General features: G+C 43.1%; 1 protein-coding gene and 1 long non-coding RNA gene across 2 annotated transcripts in view; both read right to left on the bottom strand.

The window, feature by feature from the left end:
* Positions 1-7,808: 7,808 nt before the first annotated feature.
* On the bottom strand, positions 7,809-9,094 carry LOC121594442. The gene is made up of 2 exons (XM_041917692.1): positions 8,610-9,094; positions 7,809-8,467 (listed from the first exon to the last, which is right to left on the bottom strand). Exons 1-2 carry the CDS (start codon positions 8,836-8,838, stop codon positions 8,376-8,378), a joined length of 321 nt encoding a protein of 106 aa, XP_041773626.1. The 5' UTR covers positions 8,839-9,094; the 3' UTR covers positions 7,809-8,375.
* A 3,860-nt stretch (positions 9,095-12,954) lies between these two features.
* LOC121598523 overlaps positions 12,955-21,626 on the bottom strand; it is a 29,156-nt gene continuing 20,484 nt past the window's right edge. The window contains exons 3-5 of the long non-coding RNA XR_006005588.1: positions 16,285-16,903; positions 15,139-16,176; positions 12,955-15,015 (exon numbers count right to left, since the gene is read on the bottom strand). This is a non-coding gene — a long non-coding RNA (uncharacterized LOC121598523). The remainder of the gene's footprint in view (positions 15,016-15,138; positions 16,177-16,284; positions 16,904-21,626) is intronic.

Below are 21,626 nucleotides of genomic sequence, written 5' to 3'. Positions count from 1 at the left end.
GGAGGCAGCTTCGTATCAATAGAACAAATTAATAAATATTAATGCCGCAAACGGCGTCTCTTCGGAGGAGCAATGCGGTAGTTAATGTACAGGATGCGACCGGAAATGATAAGTTGCTGACTTATGGTCGGCCTTTGTGCTCGCCGCGGGAACATTATCGTAGCGCTTCGGGCAGGAGCAAGCGATGTGAGTGAAGGAACGGCACATAAAAAAACGCCACCCTGGCGCCCGAATGTAGGTACCGTCGCAGAAAAGGGCGGTCGGTGTATGTGTGTGTGTGTTTTACTTTCGAATAGTATCACTAGACTCACGACAGAATGTCCCTGACTCCTTGCTTTTTTTCGGTTTATACCATTAATGTGTCCCTAATGGAACCAAGCAGAACGTAAGGTTCATTTGAACGATGCTTGGACAGCGGTACGAGAACATTTCGCGCCATCAGTGAGGGTTTTTTTGCTTCTTAAGATACAGAGGAACAGATAAATTCATAAAAAGTGTACTGTAGAAAAAAACATGCCTAGCTTTAAAAGCATGGTTGAGGAAATACGTACAAAAAATCACGGTTTGAGAGTTGACGTTAGGGGGTAATTATCCTTACAAAGAATTTGCAGCCGGACTCGTCTGGAGGGTATTTGCGATGGACAGCTTCGTGTAAGTCACGTACACATAGAACGATCGCGTGAAGGGGACAATCATAATAGGACAAAGGCAAATCATCGACCGTACGCGCTAACACAATGGGCGTATATATCCAGCCGAGCGATATGCAACATCCGATGGAGAGGTACGTTACACTTTTGAGGATGAAATAAATGTAAGTTGAGCAATGGGTTGTGCTTGTATGTATGTGTATGTAGAATACATTGGTTTTAAAATGCGACATGATACAAACTACAAGAAGCATTTTGTTACCCACATTGTATACCTTCCGAAAGCTTGACAGTAATATTATCCTTCATCTATGCAATCTGCATCACAAATTCGCTTGTTGGTCAGCTTTTTTACTAACGCTTCCAATACAGCGTTTACCAGCTTTTTATCAGTGTCGAGCATCCGCTCACACTAGCATACAAAACGTTCAGCTCATTCCCGCTCTCCCTCTCTCTCCCTCTCTCTCTCTCTTTCTCTCTCTCTCTCTCTCACACACACACACAAATATTATCCCTCTATCCCCTACCCTTACAAACATTCTCTAACCACTGTTAATCAACTGCGATAAAAGCTACAATAAATTTGATTTTCATACGTAAGAAGTAGTAGTTCCGGTGGCACAAATGAAAAACCACGGGCAGCAGAAATTGTTGTGAAGGTACCGTTGGTACGAACATTAGCAGCTTAAAGAGGCGATGCGCTCCAAGACAGAAAAGATACAGTTAAGGAACGTGCAGAAAATGACTGCTGTCCGAGAGTCGGGGATAGCATTAGCTTACCTCGTTAGGATATGGTTAGAAGTTGTGCTCGATTTTGGCCACAAATCTTCAAAGGAATGGCAACCTAGGTTAACCGTATGCAGAATGCCCATAACCCGACAGCGCCTCAAGGTTTGAGCGGTGGCAAAAGGTGGTGCAAAGGCAAAGTTCCTTCTATAAATGTAAAGGAGCGGTCGGCACGAAGCAAACAGTCAAGCGCCGTAATTAAACCACAAACAGCCAAAATCCCACCATTTAATCAATTTCCCATTTTAACCACAAAAAGGGGATTGGTAAAAGGGTCACTGTTTCAAAGTACCCTCGTAATTCGTGCATGTGTGTATGTGTGTACAAAAGTGACCAAAGCGGCATGGCACTATCATAAACTCCAAACCCAAGGTTTTGACGCCCCGAAGAGACAACTTAATAAAATTATTATCCATGACCGCAGCGGATGCTGTTTATTTTGGAAGTCGAGAAGTTGGGCCAACTTTTTCGTTCACCCACCCACTCTCCACGTATCAGCCGCCGCCGGCATTAAGTGTTTGTGAGTGTCCGATGTCTTAAGATGTTCACCCGTTCGCCAGCAACCCATCAACACTCCCTGGCCTGGTGGGAGGGGAAACGGTGAAACCCCCACAGGATGGGATGATTTGCATACCGGGCATGCTATTTGGGACGCATTAACCTAACAGACACACACACGCACATATACACTGAGTGTGTTGTTTTAATTAAATTCGTCTCCTTAATATGGGTTTGTGAATATGTGGAAAAGCGTCCACTGGTCAAGATCTTTGCCCCGTCATCAAAGGATCATTATCTGTCCTCCCGGGAGGTCACCCCGCTGTTACTCTGTGAAGACAAGTGAGTTTATGTTTGCACATGTTTCTTGCCCTAACACGCAGCTCGAAAATAGAATGGAAAATAGAATGAATAGAAAGGACAGACTCTAACGAACGAAAACAAAACAACAGAAGATGTTGTAATGCTATCGGCAGTAAAACGAAACTACAACTCTGCATTGTGGCTAAATCGAATGCACCTTGCGAAATGACTTTTTAATATTGTCCATCTCTTCGGGAAGGCTTCAAGGATAGGTTCTCTCAGGACAAGGGCACTATATCTCATCTTCCATTCCACGAGTTCTGTCCGGTCGTGTAGGTATTATGCAAAATTCAATTTCCCGTTGTAACTCAATTAAACATTACGGAATTACGGGTGCAACATTGTATGCTCATGGACACACTATTTCCGCCCGATGGGGAAACATTACGCTGCACTGTCGATGATGCCTTCTGGAAACTTAAGCGCACACTCGATGGGCCAGAGAATCGATTCCGAGCGTTCAAAAACTCCCTTCTAAGCTTACCCCTAAGCTATGATTATCGGTCCGACTTTGGATGCATCTTTCCCGGCTTGATTGCACCTCATTAGGGATCGCTTTCGCACGCCCGCGAACCTGCGCTGCTTTCTTATCCCTCATTTCCTCAGTTCAGCGTGTGTGGGAGAAATCGGATTATATTGTGCGAAGATGTGCGTACACGGTGCTAATAGGCTTTGGACGAGATTGGATTAGAGACGTCACGTCTCATTTGACGTCTCGGCGGCGGAAGTAGTGCAGATTATCCAGTACAGAAGAGTGTACCGATGTACAAAGAAAATTCTTACGTGCCGGTTCCGGTTGACGGCGTCAATCGCTTCAAGTTACGTCCACACAACAGCGAAAAAGCGACATACACGATTGGTCAAATCTCATACAAAATTAGACATATGTAATATCGTGTGAGTTCATGATGGGATTTTGTACCGAAGCAGCAATAATGGAACGATCCTAGACCTGGAATGGACCTAGGTTCGCCAAAATACAAAATCTATGTTTCGTACTTGTTTTTTTTTGTTCATGAAAAATAAAAAAAAATGATCACGCTCTTACTCATTATATAGGAACGACAACGGCGTTTAAAATTGGTCATGGTTATCTAGTAAAAAGTTAATATAATTTTGATATATTATTCTAATGGTACGTGAGACGATTTCACACATCACCTCCCAAGGGACATTTTAAATCTTAATATAGTTTGAACGATATTGTTACAACTACTTCATTAAGTCTTCTTTTTTCTTTTTTCTTTTTTCCTAATAATACTACAATAAAACTATTTTAGAACGAAAAGGCCCATCTACAGAAATCTGTTAAGAGCACTAGTTGAATCCGTTTTTACAACTTTAATATGTGAAGCGCAAATAAACTATCACAATTACAGCTTATTGCTATGTATATGTTCTTGATGCGGCAATGAAGTAATGAATATGAAGTCACAATACAGGGGTTTCAAGTCATTTCGCAATGCATGCTGCATATTTTGTAGCTCACGAAATTTATTTTGACACCTAGTTTGTAGATGGTTTTATCCAATGTTAATTTACACCCGCCCAATATTAATTTTGACAGCCCTATGGAGGTGCAAGTTTGCACATGTTTTCTATATTCTATATTCTAGATGTCTACACAAAACCTCTGTAATGATGGAGAACAATTGCCAAATATCTTGTTTTTTTTCTGATGACATCACTCGCCTATAATTAGAAAGCCATGCCAAAAAATGTCATTGTTGAAATTCTTCATAATAATTTAAAATTTATCAAAGCACCAAAATAATATACATGTTTATATTTTTTAAATTATATTATTTGAACTAAACATGTGTTTTAAATGCGCATATTTTGCACGGCAAACTATTTCAAGGCTGTGCCTAAATCATATCGGAACCATATCAACTAATCGATGCAGGGGATAAAACCATCCACCGCAAGCAAAAGGAAAAACTAATGGCTGAAAATCGCGGAACACAACTTAAGCGGAAATTATAAATACTTAACTGCTTCGCGTTTTGCGTTAATAGCGTATCTCAGGTACAGCATGTATAATTGTATTTCAAATTCCCTTTTTTCCAAGACTTAAAATGCATTTAATAAGATTTAGTTCATTTTGAAGCTTTAGCCTTAAATAACAAGTATTAAAACGTGGTTTACAAACGTTTACAGGTTGTTTAATGCCAGTCATTAAAACTCCAATTTTTGTTTCCACAGACAGTCTTATAAGCGTCCTCAGAACGTTTGAAAGGTTTTAAAAATATAGCTGTTTAGCATCTTCAAAATATATTTGTTTGTCCGCGCTGTTCCTTCCGATTTCACGATCCTTGAAATCAAATCTACCGTCCAAAGTTTGAAGATACCAGATACCGAAGGCAAAAGATGCCGCCAGGGTAAAATGCATGGAGAGAACAATTCAGCACATCATGATATAAAAAAAAGCTTGATGTATTTTTTTTATTCAAACACGATAAAATGAATTGAATACCCGGTTTGAACTCCACTAGAACACATTCTGGCACCGAAACTACATCAAAAAATGGGTCGAAATTTCGACATTTCACCAAGCTTATTTAAAATTTAGGCGCACTGCTATCTAATCTCAAACAAAGCCTTATAATTGATCTCTCTCGAGGTCGCTTCTCTTGCTCCCGATTCCCCTACACAATGCGTCTCCGGATTTCGCTGCTTATGTCGATGTCGGAAGTAATGACCGTCCCAAGACAGTAGAACTCCTTTACCAGCTTGAGATTGTCGCCGTCAACTAATATACTGCTTCTTAGTTGGGCTGAGCCTCTGGCAAGCAAGTACTTCGTTTTCAATCAAATCCTTGACACTTCACGTTTGAGTCGCGTATACGCCTCACACACCTTCGCAGTTGTCTTGCCGATCATGGTGGCCTCTTACTTGCCAGGCATATGGTATCGCTGCGTGATTTTCCATAGATGAGCTTACTCCGGTCTATGGTGTCGCAGGCTACGGGACTCTCGGCACTTCTAGCTTCTGTCGAAGAATAAACGTGTAGCCAGTGGTGGATTTACCTAAAACAAAACCAGCTTGTAGCAAGCGGGGTAAGTCTGCAGAACAGATCACAGGGACAGGATCTTGTGGGCGACATTGAGGACATTGAGTTTATGCATCCAGAACATTGCATGCAACACTAATAAACTTTCAATGCAAACTGCAATGAAACGATGATAGGTTTTTCATCAAACAGTCAAAATGATTCCACGGGTTTTGCCCGAATGTACTGGATGCTTCGACCCCTATTTAATAAGCTGCAAAGGATTGAACTGTACTTGGAAATAATCTATTCTCACGGCGACCTAATATCCGAAATCGATTCCACAAAAATCCGAAGTTTGTCTGAATCAATCCCGACCAAAGCTTCATTTTTCACATGATTAATCGGAATTTAACACTCAATATTTTCGCAGAATATTATCGTTAAACACTGGTTTTGCAGAAAAATCATTTTGCAGCTTGATAAGCTTTTTCGGGTTTTAATAGCTGAGGTCAGCCAGGCTAGCCAAATCGATATTGATCGCTTATTTCTCCGATGCATTTTCAGGCCCCTAGCAGGAGTTTAAGGCCCCGAGCTCTATTTAGCACTGATTTCAGGACGACGGAATTTGACTCCAAAGACTCTTTACTTCTAATGGTTAATGCATATAGCTCTTTATACAATACTGTCGATCTTGAGGTTAGTGTAAATAATCTTGAAATGATTCTTCGAGGATCATATTGACGATCAGAAGCAGTAAGTTATTTATTTATATATTTATTTACCGTTTTCACTTTCGTCATAGTTACCTGTTTGTAATTCGTTATCATCATGTTTAGTATGATGTTAATTTCAGTTAGGTCCATTGTTAGCCAGTGTATTAAAAAAATCGAGAATAATTAATGAGGCCATTCTAGGCTAGATGACGTAATAAAACAAAATAAATAAAATATAAAATAAATAAACTTCTAAAATTTGGAATACGTATGAAAACCACACTCATCTTTCTGTCAAAGTTGATATTTTTTTTAAATTTAATAAACCTTTTTTTTTGTAATGAACCAGGCTACTCGGGTAGCCAGCGCTTTGAGAGGCCTATAACTTTTTCATGCGAATTCAACATCGATGCAATATTCTGATGAAAACTAACTCGTATCCGTTTTTATGTTGTAGCTTTTCATTTGAAAGGATTTTTTTTAAAGTGACAAAACGTAAAAACAAGTAAACAAGTAACTAAGAAGAAAAAATACACTAGAATAAAACTTTCCAACTGACTCCGGCCGACTTCGGATGACTCCGACTCCAGGTGAGGGAATGGTCAGAGACTCGCCGCATGCAATTTTCCCACATGCGGTAAGAAATGAGTTTTCTCTATTGTCTACCTTTTTAGATCGCGATGCGTCAAAATCACATGATTCTAATACCAGAGCCTACGGAACAGTTCTGTCAAGTCGCGTCATAGACACACGCACAGAACAGAAAAAAGTATAAAGAAGTAAGGTTGGTTTTTTAGGCTTCCTTCGCCTTTTTTAATCAAGAAGTAATAGTCCATTGCCGAGTCTATACCATGTTTCATTATTTTCTTTCCTTTTCTCTGTACTGTCTTCGCGATCGACCTTTAGGAATTGAATGTGAAAAACTGATTGCGCAAAGAACGAAACCTGGAAATGGCTCTAGAAAATAAGCGCAATGATATGAAACGCTTCTTCAGTGGGAGAACACGAAAAAAACCGGAGAAATTGTGGCACTTTTGTTCTGACATTTAACTCTGGTACTTTTGTGGTTTGTCATTGCAGTGAATTTCACCCTGGGTGACTGGAAACACCTTCGCTTTAGGTATGACGTCCGACGCTATAGGGCGAGATTAATTTCGACTATCTGCGAGTGGTACAGATTGCCAGGGAAAAATTGATAAAGCGATCGTTCGTTTTTCGATTTGGGAGTGTTGGTTGACATTCGCCGTTTTGCTTTTAATTTTTATTCGCTAATTGTTTTCCTTTTCGACTTAGCAACATGCTCGTCGTGGGTTCCCTCGTAGCCAAGACTGACTATCCGGCTGCGTGGTATTGAACGAGTTTGGAAAGCCTGTATAGGCCAGCACGTCCGCGTAAGACGTCACGCCAAATAGCGGATAATGTTATTTATTAATATGCAATTCTGAAAGAAATAGAAATAATCGCTCGCTTTCTATGATAATCTCAGATTGATTAATACATTGCATGCAGTGTCCCTGGCTGTTCTCAAAAATCACATATTGTTCGAATTTATTACTATACTTACGTCTCTAGATCTCACACAGCACGAAAACTATGGAAATAGAAAGAAACATTAGTTTTGTGATATTCGTTCTTTTTTCATCACAAAACTCAAAACCTCCAGGAGAACTAATAACAATTAAAATCGTAACATTTTTTTATACGAAGTCTACCTTCCAGACATTCTGCGGCCGAGGATCAACACCATAAAAAATCAATTAGTAACACGATCGTTCAAAAACACTCAATTTATTTGGTTTGCAGACGAAGAACAGCAGCACAGCCGCAGATGTAATGCAGGGGCGCAGGTAAATCAGTTTAAAAGAGGACGGTGCCGGAGAGATTTATCCGCCCCATTCACACACATCCACCAAACAATTACATGCGCATTAACCCAAAAAAAGCGATTCGACGAAACTACGACTAAGCACACACACATTCGCCACTGCCTCGTCACAAACAAATATTTAATACGAAATTTACATTGTATTACAATTGCTAATTGTTTCAAATTTATCGTTAACCTGTGGCTTGCATGTTTACTTAGTGCTTCCCACCCATATCCCTCATAACTTTTCTGTATAGCCTCGCACACGATCGAGCGACGTTTTTTTTTTTTTTTTTTTGAAGGAGCCGTACGGGAAAGCAGAGAAAACATGAACCCTTCTTATCATTATCACAGTCCTTGTTGATGAGCCGCCAATCCGGTCGGGGAGCAATCGGATCGGTAAAGAAAATGGGAAATTTGTCCGCTCTCTCTATCTCGTTTCTGTCTAACTGGGACTATACCATCGCAACCACATGATGGACAACAGGGAGTGGAGTTCATCTTTAAATGTAGTAATCGCACAGCAGCACCAGCAGCACACAGTCCGGGCACGGTCTAAGATGGTCGGGATTGGCAGAGCCGCCGTACAGCAGCGCTGTATGGAACAGAAAGCAGAAGAGTGCATAGTAAGTTGGAGATAAGATAAAGGTACGATCACGTCCGTAGCTTTCACTTGGTGCACAACAACAGCACACAATGCCACACGCGCGGGTAACGTTCAATGCGACCATACTCACCATGGGCTAACAGATTGGAAATGATCCGGCGCATCAAATGTCTGGCCTGCAGTGTCGCGATCACCAGCTGTACGTCGTTCTGTTCGTTTACCAACAGACCGGTCGATGCGGTGGCACCGTGCAGAGGCTCCGGTTGATTGTTGTTGCTGCTGCCATGAATGGTTGAGGATGGGGACGACTTCGGGACGGCAGCTTCCTCGTCCTCTCTGGCATTATATCCGACCGCCATATCGGTTGGGTTTTCTCACAACCACGCACACAAACACAAGCTGCTTTCTATTTAGCACACAAACACACACACACGCACACACACTTTACTTGCTTAAAAGCTGAATTATTGCTTTAACGTCTTTTCCAACAAAATTCACACACTTTGAAGGCGAGCGAGCACAGAGTCAAGATTTCACGAACACGGAAATGCGATTCCGAAAAATATCCACAACCAGAAGTGTATGTTCTCTGCGAGCCGTTTGGCCGAATCCCGATGTTATCCTTGTGACGGTTTCGAAGAAACTGAAGTTCCGCCACAGCCCGGGTGCGCCCTTATGTACTCGCCCCAATGTTGCACCAGATAGACTTGTTGCGCCGAAGCGCTACACAACGTGACGTGCCTTACGGGGTACTACACTGTTGCACGCTGGCAGGGCTGTGCCGAGGCCAATCAGCGGAATGGAACGAACCCCGGGGAACCTTGTGCCGAATGTGTACGGCAAACAGGGACAGCAAATTAATTTCTCGTAGCTGGTTTTGCGCCGAGGGAGTGGTTTCACGCGCTCTGTTCTTTGGCTGACTGTTTTCAACGGGCGCTGGTTTGCGTAAACTGAATTACGATCACGATCAAAAGACTTCAACTGTGTGGTACGATGTGACTGGAAATTTAAATAAAAAATATTATAATAAATACAGCGAAATTGCTCTAAGGTGTACCGCTCTAGGACCTACAGCTGAGAAGGACATTCATTATCGGGAAACGAAATCATATTGTTGCTATGCAGTATTCAATTCAACATACCAAGTGTGGAAGTAATGTGCCTCAATCGAAAAACCGGACAAAATCTTCATTGAACATAAGATAGATTTATCCGGTTTTCCGTTTGAGGCACTGAATGACTCAATTTGACCACTTTTTCTGTGACCTGCCATGCTGGGAGCATATGCAACTTATTCGTTTTTAAGGGATATTCATCTCAACGAGATGTTCTTTAAGATGACCATTTACACGGCCCGTCATATTTCACAACTCGGCTTAGACAAGAGACTACAGAAGATATCACTGCACTGTGAAATGAACCCACTAGTCCGACCTGGTCATACTACTTAGAAACAATATAGTTTTTCCTCGAGTTACACTATACACTCGCGTATGTCGAATATCACGTTTCCAGCCTACGTTTTGACTTGATTACTCTTTGAAATATGCTTATTGTTAAAGAAGTCTGCTAGGGAAAAACCATCGAGACGGGCATCCGAAATAGCAGAAGGCGTCAAATCGCCTGACCAACTCTCGGAATTGCATTTAAAATACGCAAACAATATTTGAATGTATGGACCAACAGGTCACATTCGATTTTAATGGCATTTAAATTATTTTCTTTAACTAATGTTAACACATGTTAGTGCTTAATTTTTCATAGCAGAAAACTGCAATATTTTACATCAAAACGGCCAGAACAACGATTTCGATCCATTTCCCGCTAGGGTTTTGATGTCGAGAACGATAGACTTGAATCGACTCTGAGGAATCGAAAGAATACGTAGATATTTTGAAGAACTCGCCTACTTGACACATGGCTATGGAAAACTCGAACCCGCAATTATCAGATATCTTTTGGAAACACCTGGATTGTAAGCATAAGCCTGATAGTTGATAAATAGTTTTTTTTTTAACGAAATTTAGTACTTTTATGCATTTAATTGGTCATTTAATACAACCGTGTGAAAATACAGTTATCGGTACTTAGTAAATTTTGCGATTTTAGAAAAAAAAGAGATTTTAAAAATTTGGCTGACTCGCGAAACTTGAGGAACGGCTGTAACTCATCAGTGATATACTTTGCAAAGAAAACCGAGTTATTTATTGAGTAATTGATGGTAACATTATTTATTTGGCATGGAACAACATCGAATGGAATTTTATTTATTTAGCACAAGACAATGGAACCATTATTCAGATACATTTTTACCACAACGACTGGATAGTATATATTAAGACGATAGCTGGGGTCTCCAAACTGCGGCTCGCGGTCCCCAAGAGCCTGTAATGCGGTCCGCGATGATTTTGTAAAGGTTAAAATGAATAGTTTATTTTTCGACTAATTAATCAACTCTGAATTGACTCTGAAAGTAAATTTAAAATGGCCTTTAACAACATTATTTGTGGAGCTGTGCGGCCCACGAACTGAAAAGTTTGGAGACTCCTGGGTTATAGATTATATGGGTCGAATATAATACTTATGGTGAATATTAGACGACAAAGATGAGTCGATTCCATTTAGTAGAGCATCTTCAGAACTTGGTGCACGACACGTTCACATCCGCTTCATAGACGCAAGCCGCTTGACTGCCGTCATCATGCTTTAGCCATCCATTTGGAAGTCGAAACTGTGTTAAAGGATAAACAAATTATAGAAAGAAAAAAAGTTAGCAAACCAAAGTCCTATTTTCCCTACGTACCTCTTTAAATGGCGATGATGCCGACCGTGATGGTGGCGATGGCGGCGATGCCGGACGCGATGTCGACCAGCTGGCCAGCCTTCTGCCGATCCGCACCGCAGCCGGCGTCGGCGGCCTTGGCGGTATCCACCTTGCCGAACAACACGGATAATCATACGAGTGCAACACAGGTGCCGGCGACGGTGCCCTTCCAATAGGCTTGGCCGTTCCCACTCGACCACTCGAAGCGGACCGTTGCACTTGTTCCTTCGGCGACGCTTTTTTGCGCCGTGCGAGCATACGCGCACCAACACCAAATGCCGATCGGTACCGTTCGTTGAGCGAACTCGATTCTTCCTGCGGCTCGTCGCTGGAGTCGCTGGATAGGGCCTGCCGGCTCGGTTTTGGCTGCTCAGCCGACTCGTGCAGGTAGCGGTTATGATTTTTGCGGATGTGCTGCCCGGCCGTACTGAGCGCATCCGACGCCTCTACCAAACAGTGGAGCTGACGCAGCATGGACGAACGCCGCAAACCGTTGCAGTCCGGCTGCATGACTGGAAGAGAGTGCCAAAAGTACACAGTTTTTCTTATTATCTACAAATACCGCCACACACTCGTCACATTCCATTACTTTTTTCATACAGCACATCGCGCTTTTCGTTCACCTTCTGTTCGAAATGGTTCAGTAGTTCGCTCAAAGAAATGTTATCCATCCTTCTGTCTGGCTTCTTTCGACACACACACACACGTACACAATAATTTGCCTAAGACACAGAGCTAAAGTGCTCGCGAGAGTATCAGGGAAAAGTTGGGACACACGTCTGCACAGTACAAGCTCCCGAGTGCAATTGAGATCAGGAGTTGGCCACCCAACACCAAGTTTTGCTAGCGGCGGCGGATGCGCAAGACAGTGCCAGATGACGTACTTATTTGACATTTCACAGACCATTGACTACGATAGTAATTGGATTACGATAGGTAAACTGGAATAAATTTGATTAGTATCATAAATCAGTGGTCTCCAAAACCTGTAGTCCGGGGCGTTAACAGAAGTGATCTGCAAAAAAACTTGCTTTTTTAAAAGATAACGCGTTTTTCAACAGATTGAATAAGATTTCAATATAATGTTAATTAAAAATTTTGATCTAAATCCATAAAATGTATGCCCACAATCGATGTTATCCGCGGCAAATGTATTTTCAAAGCCAAGTGGTCCGCGATCCTAAAAAGGTTCGGTAGCACTGGCATAAACGATAGGCAACACTGCCGTATGAGTACGTATATTCAAATTTGAATTTTCTGTTAAAGGAAGTCATCATGACCGTTGACCGTTGTAGTTAGTTAAAAAAAAGGAGCGTTGTCTAACGGTGCACCTCCATATACGTCGTATGCGTTTGTTCGAGTCGGATGGCTTGTTCAATTGCTGCCAGAGCGCCGCCTAAGACTGTCTTCAAATATAGATTTCGAGATTTTCCAACTCTATTGTAGGCATCGGAGCTGTTATTTGTGAAGCAAATCGAAATAAATACACAAAAGCATGTTTTTTTTTTTTTGTATGTAGACACAGAAAGCAACTGCAACACACACATATGATTATTTATTTCTGAAAGTAGTAGGAAACGTTTCCACTACTGCACGTGATTGATTACATATATACGATGGATATTAGTATCTTTTCAAGGCTATTTGCAAGTCTTTATGTTGTAGTCTAATACACGGCTGGTTAGTAGTTGCACTCAGCTGATAAAGCCGATGCTAATAATAGTAATGGTTTTCTTTTTAACATTTAGAAGCGAAGTGGTGCGCACCATTTATTGGCATGTGGCTAGGAAGCGAGTAAAAACTCCTGCAGGAAGTATATGTAGACACGTGTGATGATAACAATGTTATAAACAACAACACTAACAGGGATTATTCACAGCCCGATTGAACGAGCACCTTCGATTAGAGCAGCCGCCGTGAGTTCCATTCCGAACTGGCACCAAGTGGATGATCACCATCCCTCTCTCACTCTTTTTTTTTTGTTGGACGAGCAAGAGTATGAGAATGCTTTGACGAATAAAGAAGAAGACAATATTCGTAGTCCTTTATCTAAATCTGGAACAATTTTATAGTACTTTTCTGTCTGAATGCCGGCCTCATCAATCTTTTCACCTACTAGCACTACTTACAAGAGCTCCTGCGCGCGTGTTTCCTTACTAACAGTGGATCATTTCCCTGAATCTAATAGAAATGTTGAAATGTCTGTATATATAGAAATATATACTTATACATTTATATGTATGCATATCTATAGTCTATAAGGTAAAGTTAAGAGATATGATCATATTTATATCTCCCAACCTCACCTTATACAATCTTTCTTCGCATTCTTTTACGTCTTATGTCTACTTAGTTCTTATTTTTATCTTCTCATCTTGCGTTCCTTAACATTATTAATATTATTATTGTTATTTTTATGCTGTAAATCCCTTCCCAATCTTACAGAACTAATTTTGTTACTTATTTGCTTCGTGTCCGATATTTACATGTCGTACAAACTTTTTGTACATTAGATTATGGACAGTCAGCAAATAAGAACGAACCCTGAAGCCTTCATACAGGTACAGCTGCGCATTTACATCTAAGTGCAGCTAAAAAAATCTGAAGTCAGACTTATCTTAATTTTTACTTCGAAAGTAAACCTTATCGCCTAAAATGGTTCGAGTTTTGCTTGTCTTTCGCAACAATGCGAAGGAACAAACAAACATCTTAACCATGTTTGTACATTGCAGATACCCCGGCCCTTGGTTTGATAGTTGAACTGCACTTTATATGAAGAGCAGTTCAGTTCAAACGAACTATTAGCGCTGGCTAAACACCAACCAACACACTCCTTTACCCTTCTAAAGGGTAAATCCCTTATCTTCTAAACCTTAGGTATTATTATTCCTTATTTCCTAAACTTAGATACTATTACGCTTAAACTACCTTATTCATCTTCTTGTCAGTGCAAGCAGATACCTAGTGGGGGGTTACCTCTTTGCCTCGTGTCGTAATATTTACAAGATGGCGTCAAATGCGTTTAAAGTCCATTCAAACGCATTGAGCCGGTGTTTTGGGGTTGGACAGTGGGCAAAAAGGCACCGTATCGATTGCATGTCGCAATTGGATGGAGAGTGATGCTGGTAGAACCTATATGTACAGGTGGATTCATTTTAATACTATAGAAAACTGTTTATGGGTTCAGGGGATGGGTTTATGGGGTTATGAAGTTAATAAAAAGAAGTAAAATAAAAACAAAGCAAAGTGTGGAGCGATAAACCATCGCGCAGTTGGTCTATCGCTGCAAACTTTGAGCGGTTACATCTAAGATTGTTTTCCCATCCCTAAACGCTTACGTAAGCAACTTGTAGGATGGTAAGGAGCTGACACACTGTAGCAAAAACCACTACAGAATCTCAAGTAAACTACTACTAGGTGAAATTGTTGATGTGGCTAACAACAGGATGACTGCGGTGGGGTTTGGTATCGCCCAAGAACTCGAAAACGTGTCCTCCGATCCGAGTCCATACTAACAGAAAAGAAGCTGAGCTGCTGCTGGCTGCCGCTAGGCGAATCGATGACATCATATGGTCCCTCCTTCTTTTACTCCTCATCTTCCGCTTCAGCATCGGTGTTACCATTTAAATGCCATAATAGTACAGCAACACCAACATTACGATTTGGCACATATACTGTCCCTGGGGTGAATAATCCATGTAAGATATCAGCACTAGCAGGACGAGAAACGGAGAAAATTGGATCAGAACGACAAACACCGTGAACTTTGGTAGTAAAATGACCATCAAATCACTGAGCAAGACACTTCACCCAAGTGTGCTCCACCGTTACTCACCTTGAGATACCAGATGGGAGATAATCAAGCGCAGCAACCATCTAATGCGTACGACCTGTATCATCACAAACACGTCCTCCGGGTAGTAAACGTACTGCTCCTCCATCATGTGTGGTGGGGCTTGGAAGGTTGGATCCGTTTGATTGTCGTCGTGTATTGGTGAGGATGGTGGTGCTTTCGACCCACTGGCGACGCCTTCCTTCTCCGCATCCGCATCGTATTTGACCGCCATGCTCGCTTAGCCTGACCTACAGCGAATGACTCGACTCGCAAACAAATGCGTGACACCCGCTAAAATGTTTTGCGTGTCCTTTGCACCCGACGAGCTGGGTCGTTCAACGGCTGTCAGCTTCACTAGCACACACTGCACGCACGCACACACACACGAGATGTTTTACAGCTGATTCTTTTTACAACAACTCAAAAAAGTGCTTCGAAATCGTGCACGAGAGCTCAAGCTCTAGAAGTCTAGATGAAGACGGTTCCGAAGAAACTAAAGTTCCGACACACTCGGGCGAGCCGCTTTTATACGTGTATCATGCGCAGTTCTCCGCCTGCGTGCGACATTCGGCGCTGTTGCAGATGCTGTGCCGGCTGGTAACTTGTTGCGTCCAAGCGACAAACGGACCGAGTTGCAGCGTTGCTGCCGGACCCCGGACCGACGGGGTACACACCAGAAAGATTGTGTTGCTGCGGCTCTGGCTTCCACTTCCCGGCAAATAAACAGGGACAGCATATGGCACCGCACAGCCGAAGAGCGCACAACAAGCGCAACCGAAGGGGAGTGGTTTACGGGACCGTCGGTCCACGGGACGAACTTTGCTTTTCTTCCTCACTGATCAGCAATGCCCAGGCTCTTATGGGGAGATTTGGTGGGAACAAAACACTAACAGCGCTATCAAAAAAGTACAACGAGAAAAAACGTCTTCCAAGACACGCAGCCGTCCCGCCCGTAGGCTCGTAATTAAAAAAAGGGCAGAAGAGTGCCTGCTTCCCGCTTTTGTTCACGCTCGACCAATGTTTTCAGACAGACGGAACCTACGGAGAGAGAAAAACGCAAAAAAATGTATTACAAAACATCTATCCTCATGCCCCAACGCTTGCATGTTAGCCATAAAACAACTGGTTGCAAATAAAAATACAAACCTCAGAGCACCGTCCACCAGGACTTCCTCAATTTGACTGTTGTGGGAAGACTTGGGGGGTACCCCCCCCCCCTCCACCCTACCCTTTCTCCTGATTTTGAGACGATCACTGACTCGTTATAAACGTATATTGATTTTAATATTGATTTCCTTGACAGGGTGCGGCACCACAAGCTCTTACTACGAATGTGGGTTTTTTTTGCAGAACATTTTACTCCGTCGATAGTTTTCTCTCTTGGCAGTGACAGCGAAACCAAAACACCGTGTATGTGTGTGTATGTGTGGGAACTAAAAACGGAGGCTCAAAAGTTCCACTTCAGTTCTTTAGGAACATAACACGAAAAGGGGACACACATGATGTTCGCACCCTTGCCCGTTTTTCTTCAATTGTTTTCTTTAACTTTCGGTTTGGGCTAAGGGGGAGCAGCTTTCCGTTTTTTTTTTTGTCGTTTTATTTGATGGTCCAGTTTTTTTTGCTAACCAATGCCGTCGCCATCAATGGTCGATAAATATTGCTATTGTTTGGAGGGGGAGCTCTTTTGCTCCTTGAGAGGCGCGCTACTTGCACTTAATTACTGTTCCGTGGTGGCATTTGTCTTTTTTTCGTCGATGTAGCAAATCTGAATGAAGCAAAAAAACATATAGACAATCAGTTTTAACAATAGAAGGAGGACACGGTATTTGATATGTTCGACTTTTATACATTTTCCCACACAAAAATCAAAGACGCTCTTCTTACGACCTTTTTTTCTTTTCCTTTTTTTTGTATGATACGTCGAGCCGGAGAGCCCCAAAAATACGATTGAATTATAGTTCGAACTGGTGGGAAAATAAATTTTGATCTTGAAAAGTTATCGTGAGAAAAGGGTTCAGGCTGGCGTGATCGAACCATTATCTCGAATAACTGGAAACAGAAAATCATATTACATCCAAGGCCAGCCAAATCATTTTTACCATTTTAAACCTTTCGACGCCACTGAAGTGTGGCAAGGTTTAAACACTCTCTCTCTCTCTCTCTCTCTCTCTCTCTCTCTCTCTCTCTCTCACACACACACACACACACACACACACACACACACACACACACACACACACACACACACACTCTTTAGATAGCTCCCCTAGTCGTGTGCAAATTGAAATCGATCCACTAATCTAATCATTTATTGGCACACCATGCGTATACAATGTAGTCCGTTTCTAAACGCTTCCCAAAAACACAAAACCAAAACAGCGACGCAACAAACGCAGCCCCTACCAAAAACCGGAGCGACGAGACGGGCAATAAAATAAGTATTTTATTAATGCTTGCGTTCGCGCGCGCTTTTCCAGCATTGACGCGCGTAAATGAGATGCGGGCGCATTCACGTGCGCCCTTTTTGCTCCCATGGGAGTGTGCTGGGAGGGAGAGACAATGTCTGCCGATGGGTGCAATAAAAGGCAGGAAATCACTGCGTTTGAAGACGATTCGGGTGTATGTTGGCAAAACCGGACACTCCAGATCTCTTTTGGACAACAGTAAAAAAAAGTAAACCCCCCGATGAACCATGTATGGAGACAAAGGCATGAAGGGCAATTAAACTAGAAGAACGCAGCTGCGAAAATGCGGGTTGCGCGCTATACCACACGCTGTAGCACACACACACACCTTGACGCACCCAGCGTGTCAGTTTGAAAGGAAAAGGATGTGTCTAAGCGCACAACAATCTTAAAGGCGCATCCGAAACCGTTTGTTCGGCGACGCTCAAAAGATCAACCAGTGGCAACCTGTCACCGATGAGCTGTGTGGTGCTGCAGCACACCGGTATTCTAATGTTACCGGTTTCTCCCAAATACCTGTTGTTTGGCAGGACTCTGCAAGCTGCAGGGCACACGTGAAAATATGGTAATGAATCCTGTTTCCGAACCCTTCGCCACTTCGGGGGTTTTCCGGCTATGGCTAGAGGAGACACAAATTAAACGACAAACCAAGGGGTCCCGGTACCGCGTAAAAACCTGCCGCGTACCGATCGCACGACCTCGTCGCATCAACAACGACGACACTTTTCGGTGCATAATAAATCGTTTCTAATAACCTTGCGCGCCACAAAATCACATGCCATCAGTCTCCTCTGGTGCCGCACACACTGCACCATCGGCATCTTGTACCGTGTTCTGTGTGTGTGTGTGCGCGCAGCTTACAATATGCATTCAAAGCGTGTTCGTTTCATCGCCCTCCCGCCGGCGGCGTGTATAGAGAAAAGCCCTCGAGGGGAAACAAAAACCAGATTCGTAAATACGGGCAAAAAGCAGCCAAGTCGTCGCCTCGTCGGGTGGTACAGGTGGGAAACCCCCTTACCCAACCATAGCAACACAACTTGGGAAACGAGACGAAGAAGCTGAGAACATGCGCGCCGCACCCAGTTGTAAAAATATCACTTGCAAAACAGGTACCAACACCACGATTCCCCGGGTAACCCCTGTCCTGTCCTACTCGCGTTTGGTAAATAGTTATGATGCAGGTGCGAGAACCCTCTTCTTTCCCCTTTTTTTCATGAAAACTAAACGCTTTCGATCACAATTAAATGCGTTTGTGTTAATTTTTAGCAAGCACACACACACACATATCTTTATCTACATTTCATTCGCTATGCGTACCTGCACAGACAAGGATGATACGACAGATTTAAACTCCTCTCCATGGGAACCTGCTGCATTCACAAGTGGAAAAATGTAAGCAGGGGACCTGCGTTTGCACCGCCTTTTTATAAAAATTTATATTCCAGATGACGAAAGAGATTTTATACTCATCATGCAAAGCAGCCATTCCTGTTTCCCCCTTAACCTCATAAATATCTGCAGATAGAGAGAGAAAGATGGGATTGATTAATATTTATTGCTTCGCGATGATGACGTCGACGACGGTTAAAAATGCCAACCAAAAAGGGAGGTGTGCTTGTTGTCATCCTGCGATTGATTTTATTCAAATTGATTTGCATCCATCACACCTTTTTTCTGCTTGCTGCTCTCGCTTACACTCAGCGATGAGTCGTCATCCTGTGTGACTACTCCTGCTATAGGTGATATATCTCCTTACAGTTAAACCGAACCGTGGGAAGCCAGGGCGTTGTGGTGGAACCGTTATGGAAAACGGTGTCTTTAGAAGGTAAAGGTTCCGTTAAACGTTTTCCCCGAAGCGCGCAACACAACACCTGCCAATGGTCTAAATGCAAAAGGGGTATGTGTGCAAGATTGTAATAAAAAACGAGCTTGTCATGCTGTACAGAAATTCGTGAGGGCTAAAACTGACGTGGTCGTTACAAATCCGCTTCCTTTCTGTACCTAATCTTCACAGAATCTTCGCTCTACTGGCGGTTTGGTAACTCCACTCTGCTATAGGATGAATCGGTTGCTCAAATCGAACAATTAATTTAGTAGCAGTGGCAAACAAAGCAAGCTAAAATACCACTACACAAAAATAAATCAACTTGTTACGCTAAATAATTAACCTCCCGCTAAATAATTAATACCGTACACCTTACAGTTGCTTGTTTCTTCTCTCTTTCAATCGTCCAAAAACACCAAAAACATAATGCTGTGTGTGTGTGCGAGGGAATTGAAGAACGGATAGAGAAACGCACCCGAAATCCACACTTGAACAACGCTACATCTGGATCTGGAACGGCGTCGTACGAAAGGGTCCGGGGGTCCGGTCCTTCACCTCTCCGTTTCCCTACCAGCGCGCGCCAAGTGCGTCTCACTGCGCTGCACACACACTACGCGGTCGATTAGGTCCTCGATTTTTTCCCTCATCACACCACGCACAAAAGCGAATGTGTGCACGTGTTCACCCCGCGTTACGATTGTCGAGCAGGGGGGGGAAAGGGGGGGGGGAGATATGCATACACAGACACTCGAAACCGGCGAGTCAGAAACCGGAAATGCGCGGAGAAAAGCCATGACATGACACCCTCCATCCTCCCACCCAAAACACCACACACACCACTGCAACCGTGTCCTTGTTTGCGCGCGCGGAGGAATTGTCAGCGGAGCGGAAGGAGGAGAGTGAAATAGTTATTACTACAAATGCATTATCATCATCCCTGAACGGGGAGGGAACACACACACACTAAAACGCGGGCGAGAGGGTGATTTTGAGCGGAGGGAGGGAATGGTGAGGGTAACAAACGCTCTAAGCACCGCTGGTTATTGAAATTGAATCAGAATTCATCAACACCATATGGTCAGAAAAGTGTTCGGGGTTCGGGGTTCGGCCGTTCCACGAAGACACAAGGGTGAGGGAGGGTTCGATGTGGAAGGATGGATCGGTCGGTGGACACAGACCCCTTCGCTTCCCCCTCGGTGGCAATCTAGAAAAATATCATCTTCCCCCGATGGAACAATCTAAAACGATAAAAAAGGATAAATATCTGTTATTATTGTTCCGCTTTCTTCTGCGCTTCCACATCCAGTCCAGCCAGACTGTGTGGTGACTGTACACACACCAAGGGGTCTGTGTCCGCTTCCGTTTCGTGCGTTTTGTTCTGTTACTGCTGCTTCCGCATATTATATGAACTCCGAACCGCGCGTTCGCCCCCTCGTGAAAACGTTGTGAAAAGGAATTAGTCCAAAAAAGGTCCGATTAGATCCAGCAAGATTCCAGTGTTGGTAGTGCAGCATTACTCCTAGCACGCACAGCCACGCAACGCCGGCTCGCCGGGGATGTGCATGTGGTAATTCCGCGGCCGGGGGGAGGTAGCTGCTCTGATTAGGTTGCGTGATCATACCAAACACTTTGAGGATTTAATTGGTGCGCCGTGTGGACCGCGGGTGAACACTGGTTGCAGGTGGTTTTTACAGCCCGGTGGTACCCTTGTTACGAGCTTCCGAGAATCCCCGCTACCATGACCAAGGAACGAATACGTCAAACGGTTGGCACGGTGGAGGGGAGTGAGTGTGAGCTTCCGCTGGTTTGCATGGGGAGATAATTCCATCTTCCTCACTAATAATCTCGCAATAACTATTATCGATTGCATCGAACCATCTTGCCATGGCTGTGCGCACTTGTGCGAGACATTTTTGGATAAATGGATTAATACATTGCATCCCAGCAAGCACCAATGCTAATTAAATCGCACCTTCCACAGCAAACATTGAAATCAAAACCCACTTTTCTCCTCCGTTTTCCTTTTTGCAGCGGCACCGTCGTTTTTTGCACCGTTTGGTAGCGGCTACGACAACCTTACACACCAGCGTACGAAAGCCCGCATATGTTTTAGACCCCGCCGGGACACACCGTAAATCAATACACAGGAAAAAAAACACACACACAAAGTTCTTTTTGTGGTTACGCTAACACCTAAT

Source organism: Anopheles merus, chromosome X, assembly GCF_017562075.2.
Source record: "Anopheles merus strain MAF chromosome X, AmerM5.1, whole genome shotgun sequence".
Classification (NCBI taxonomy): Eukaryota; Metazoa; Arthropoda; class Insecta; order Diptera; family Culicidae; genus Anopheles; species Anopheles merus.
Note: the sequence above shows the minus strand (reverse complement) of the source record. Positions and strands in the feature narration are given on the sequence as shown.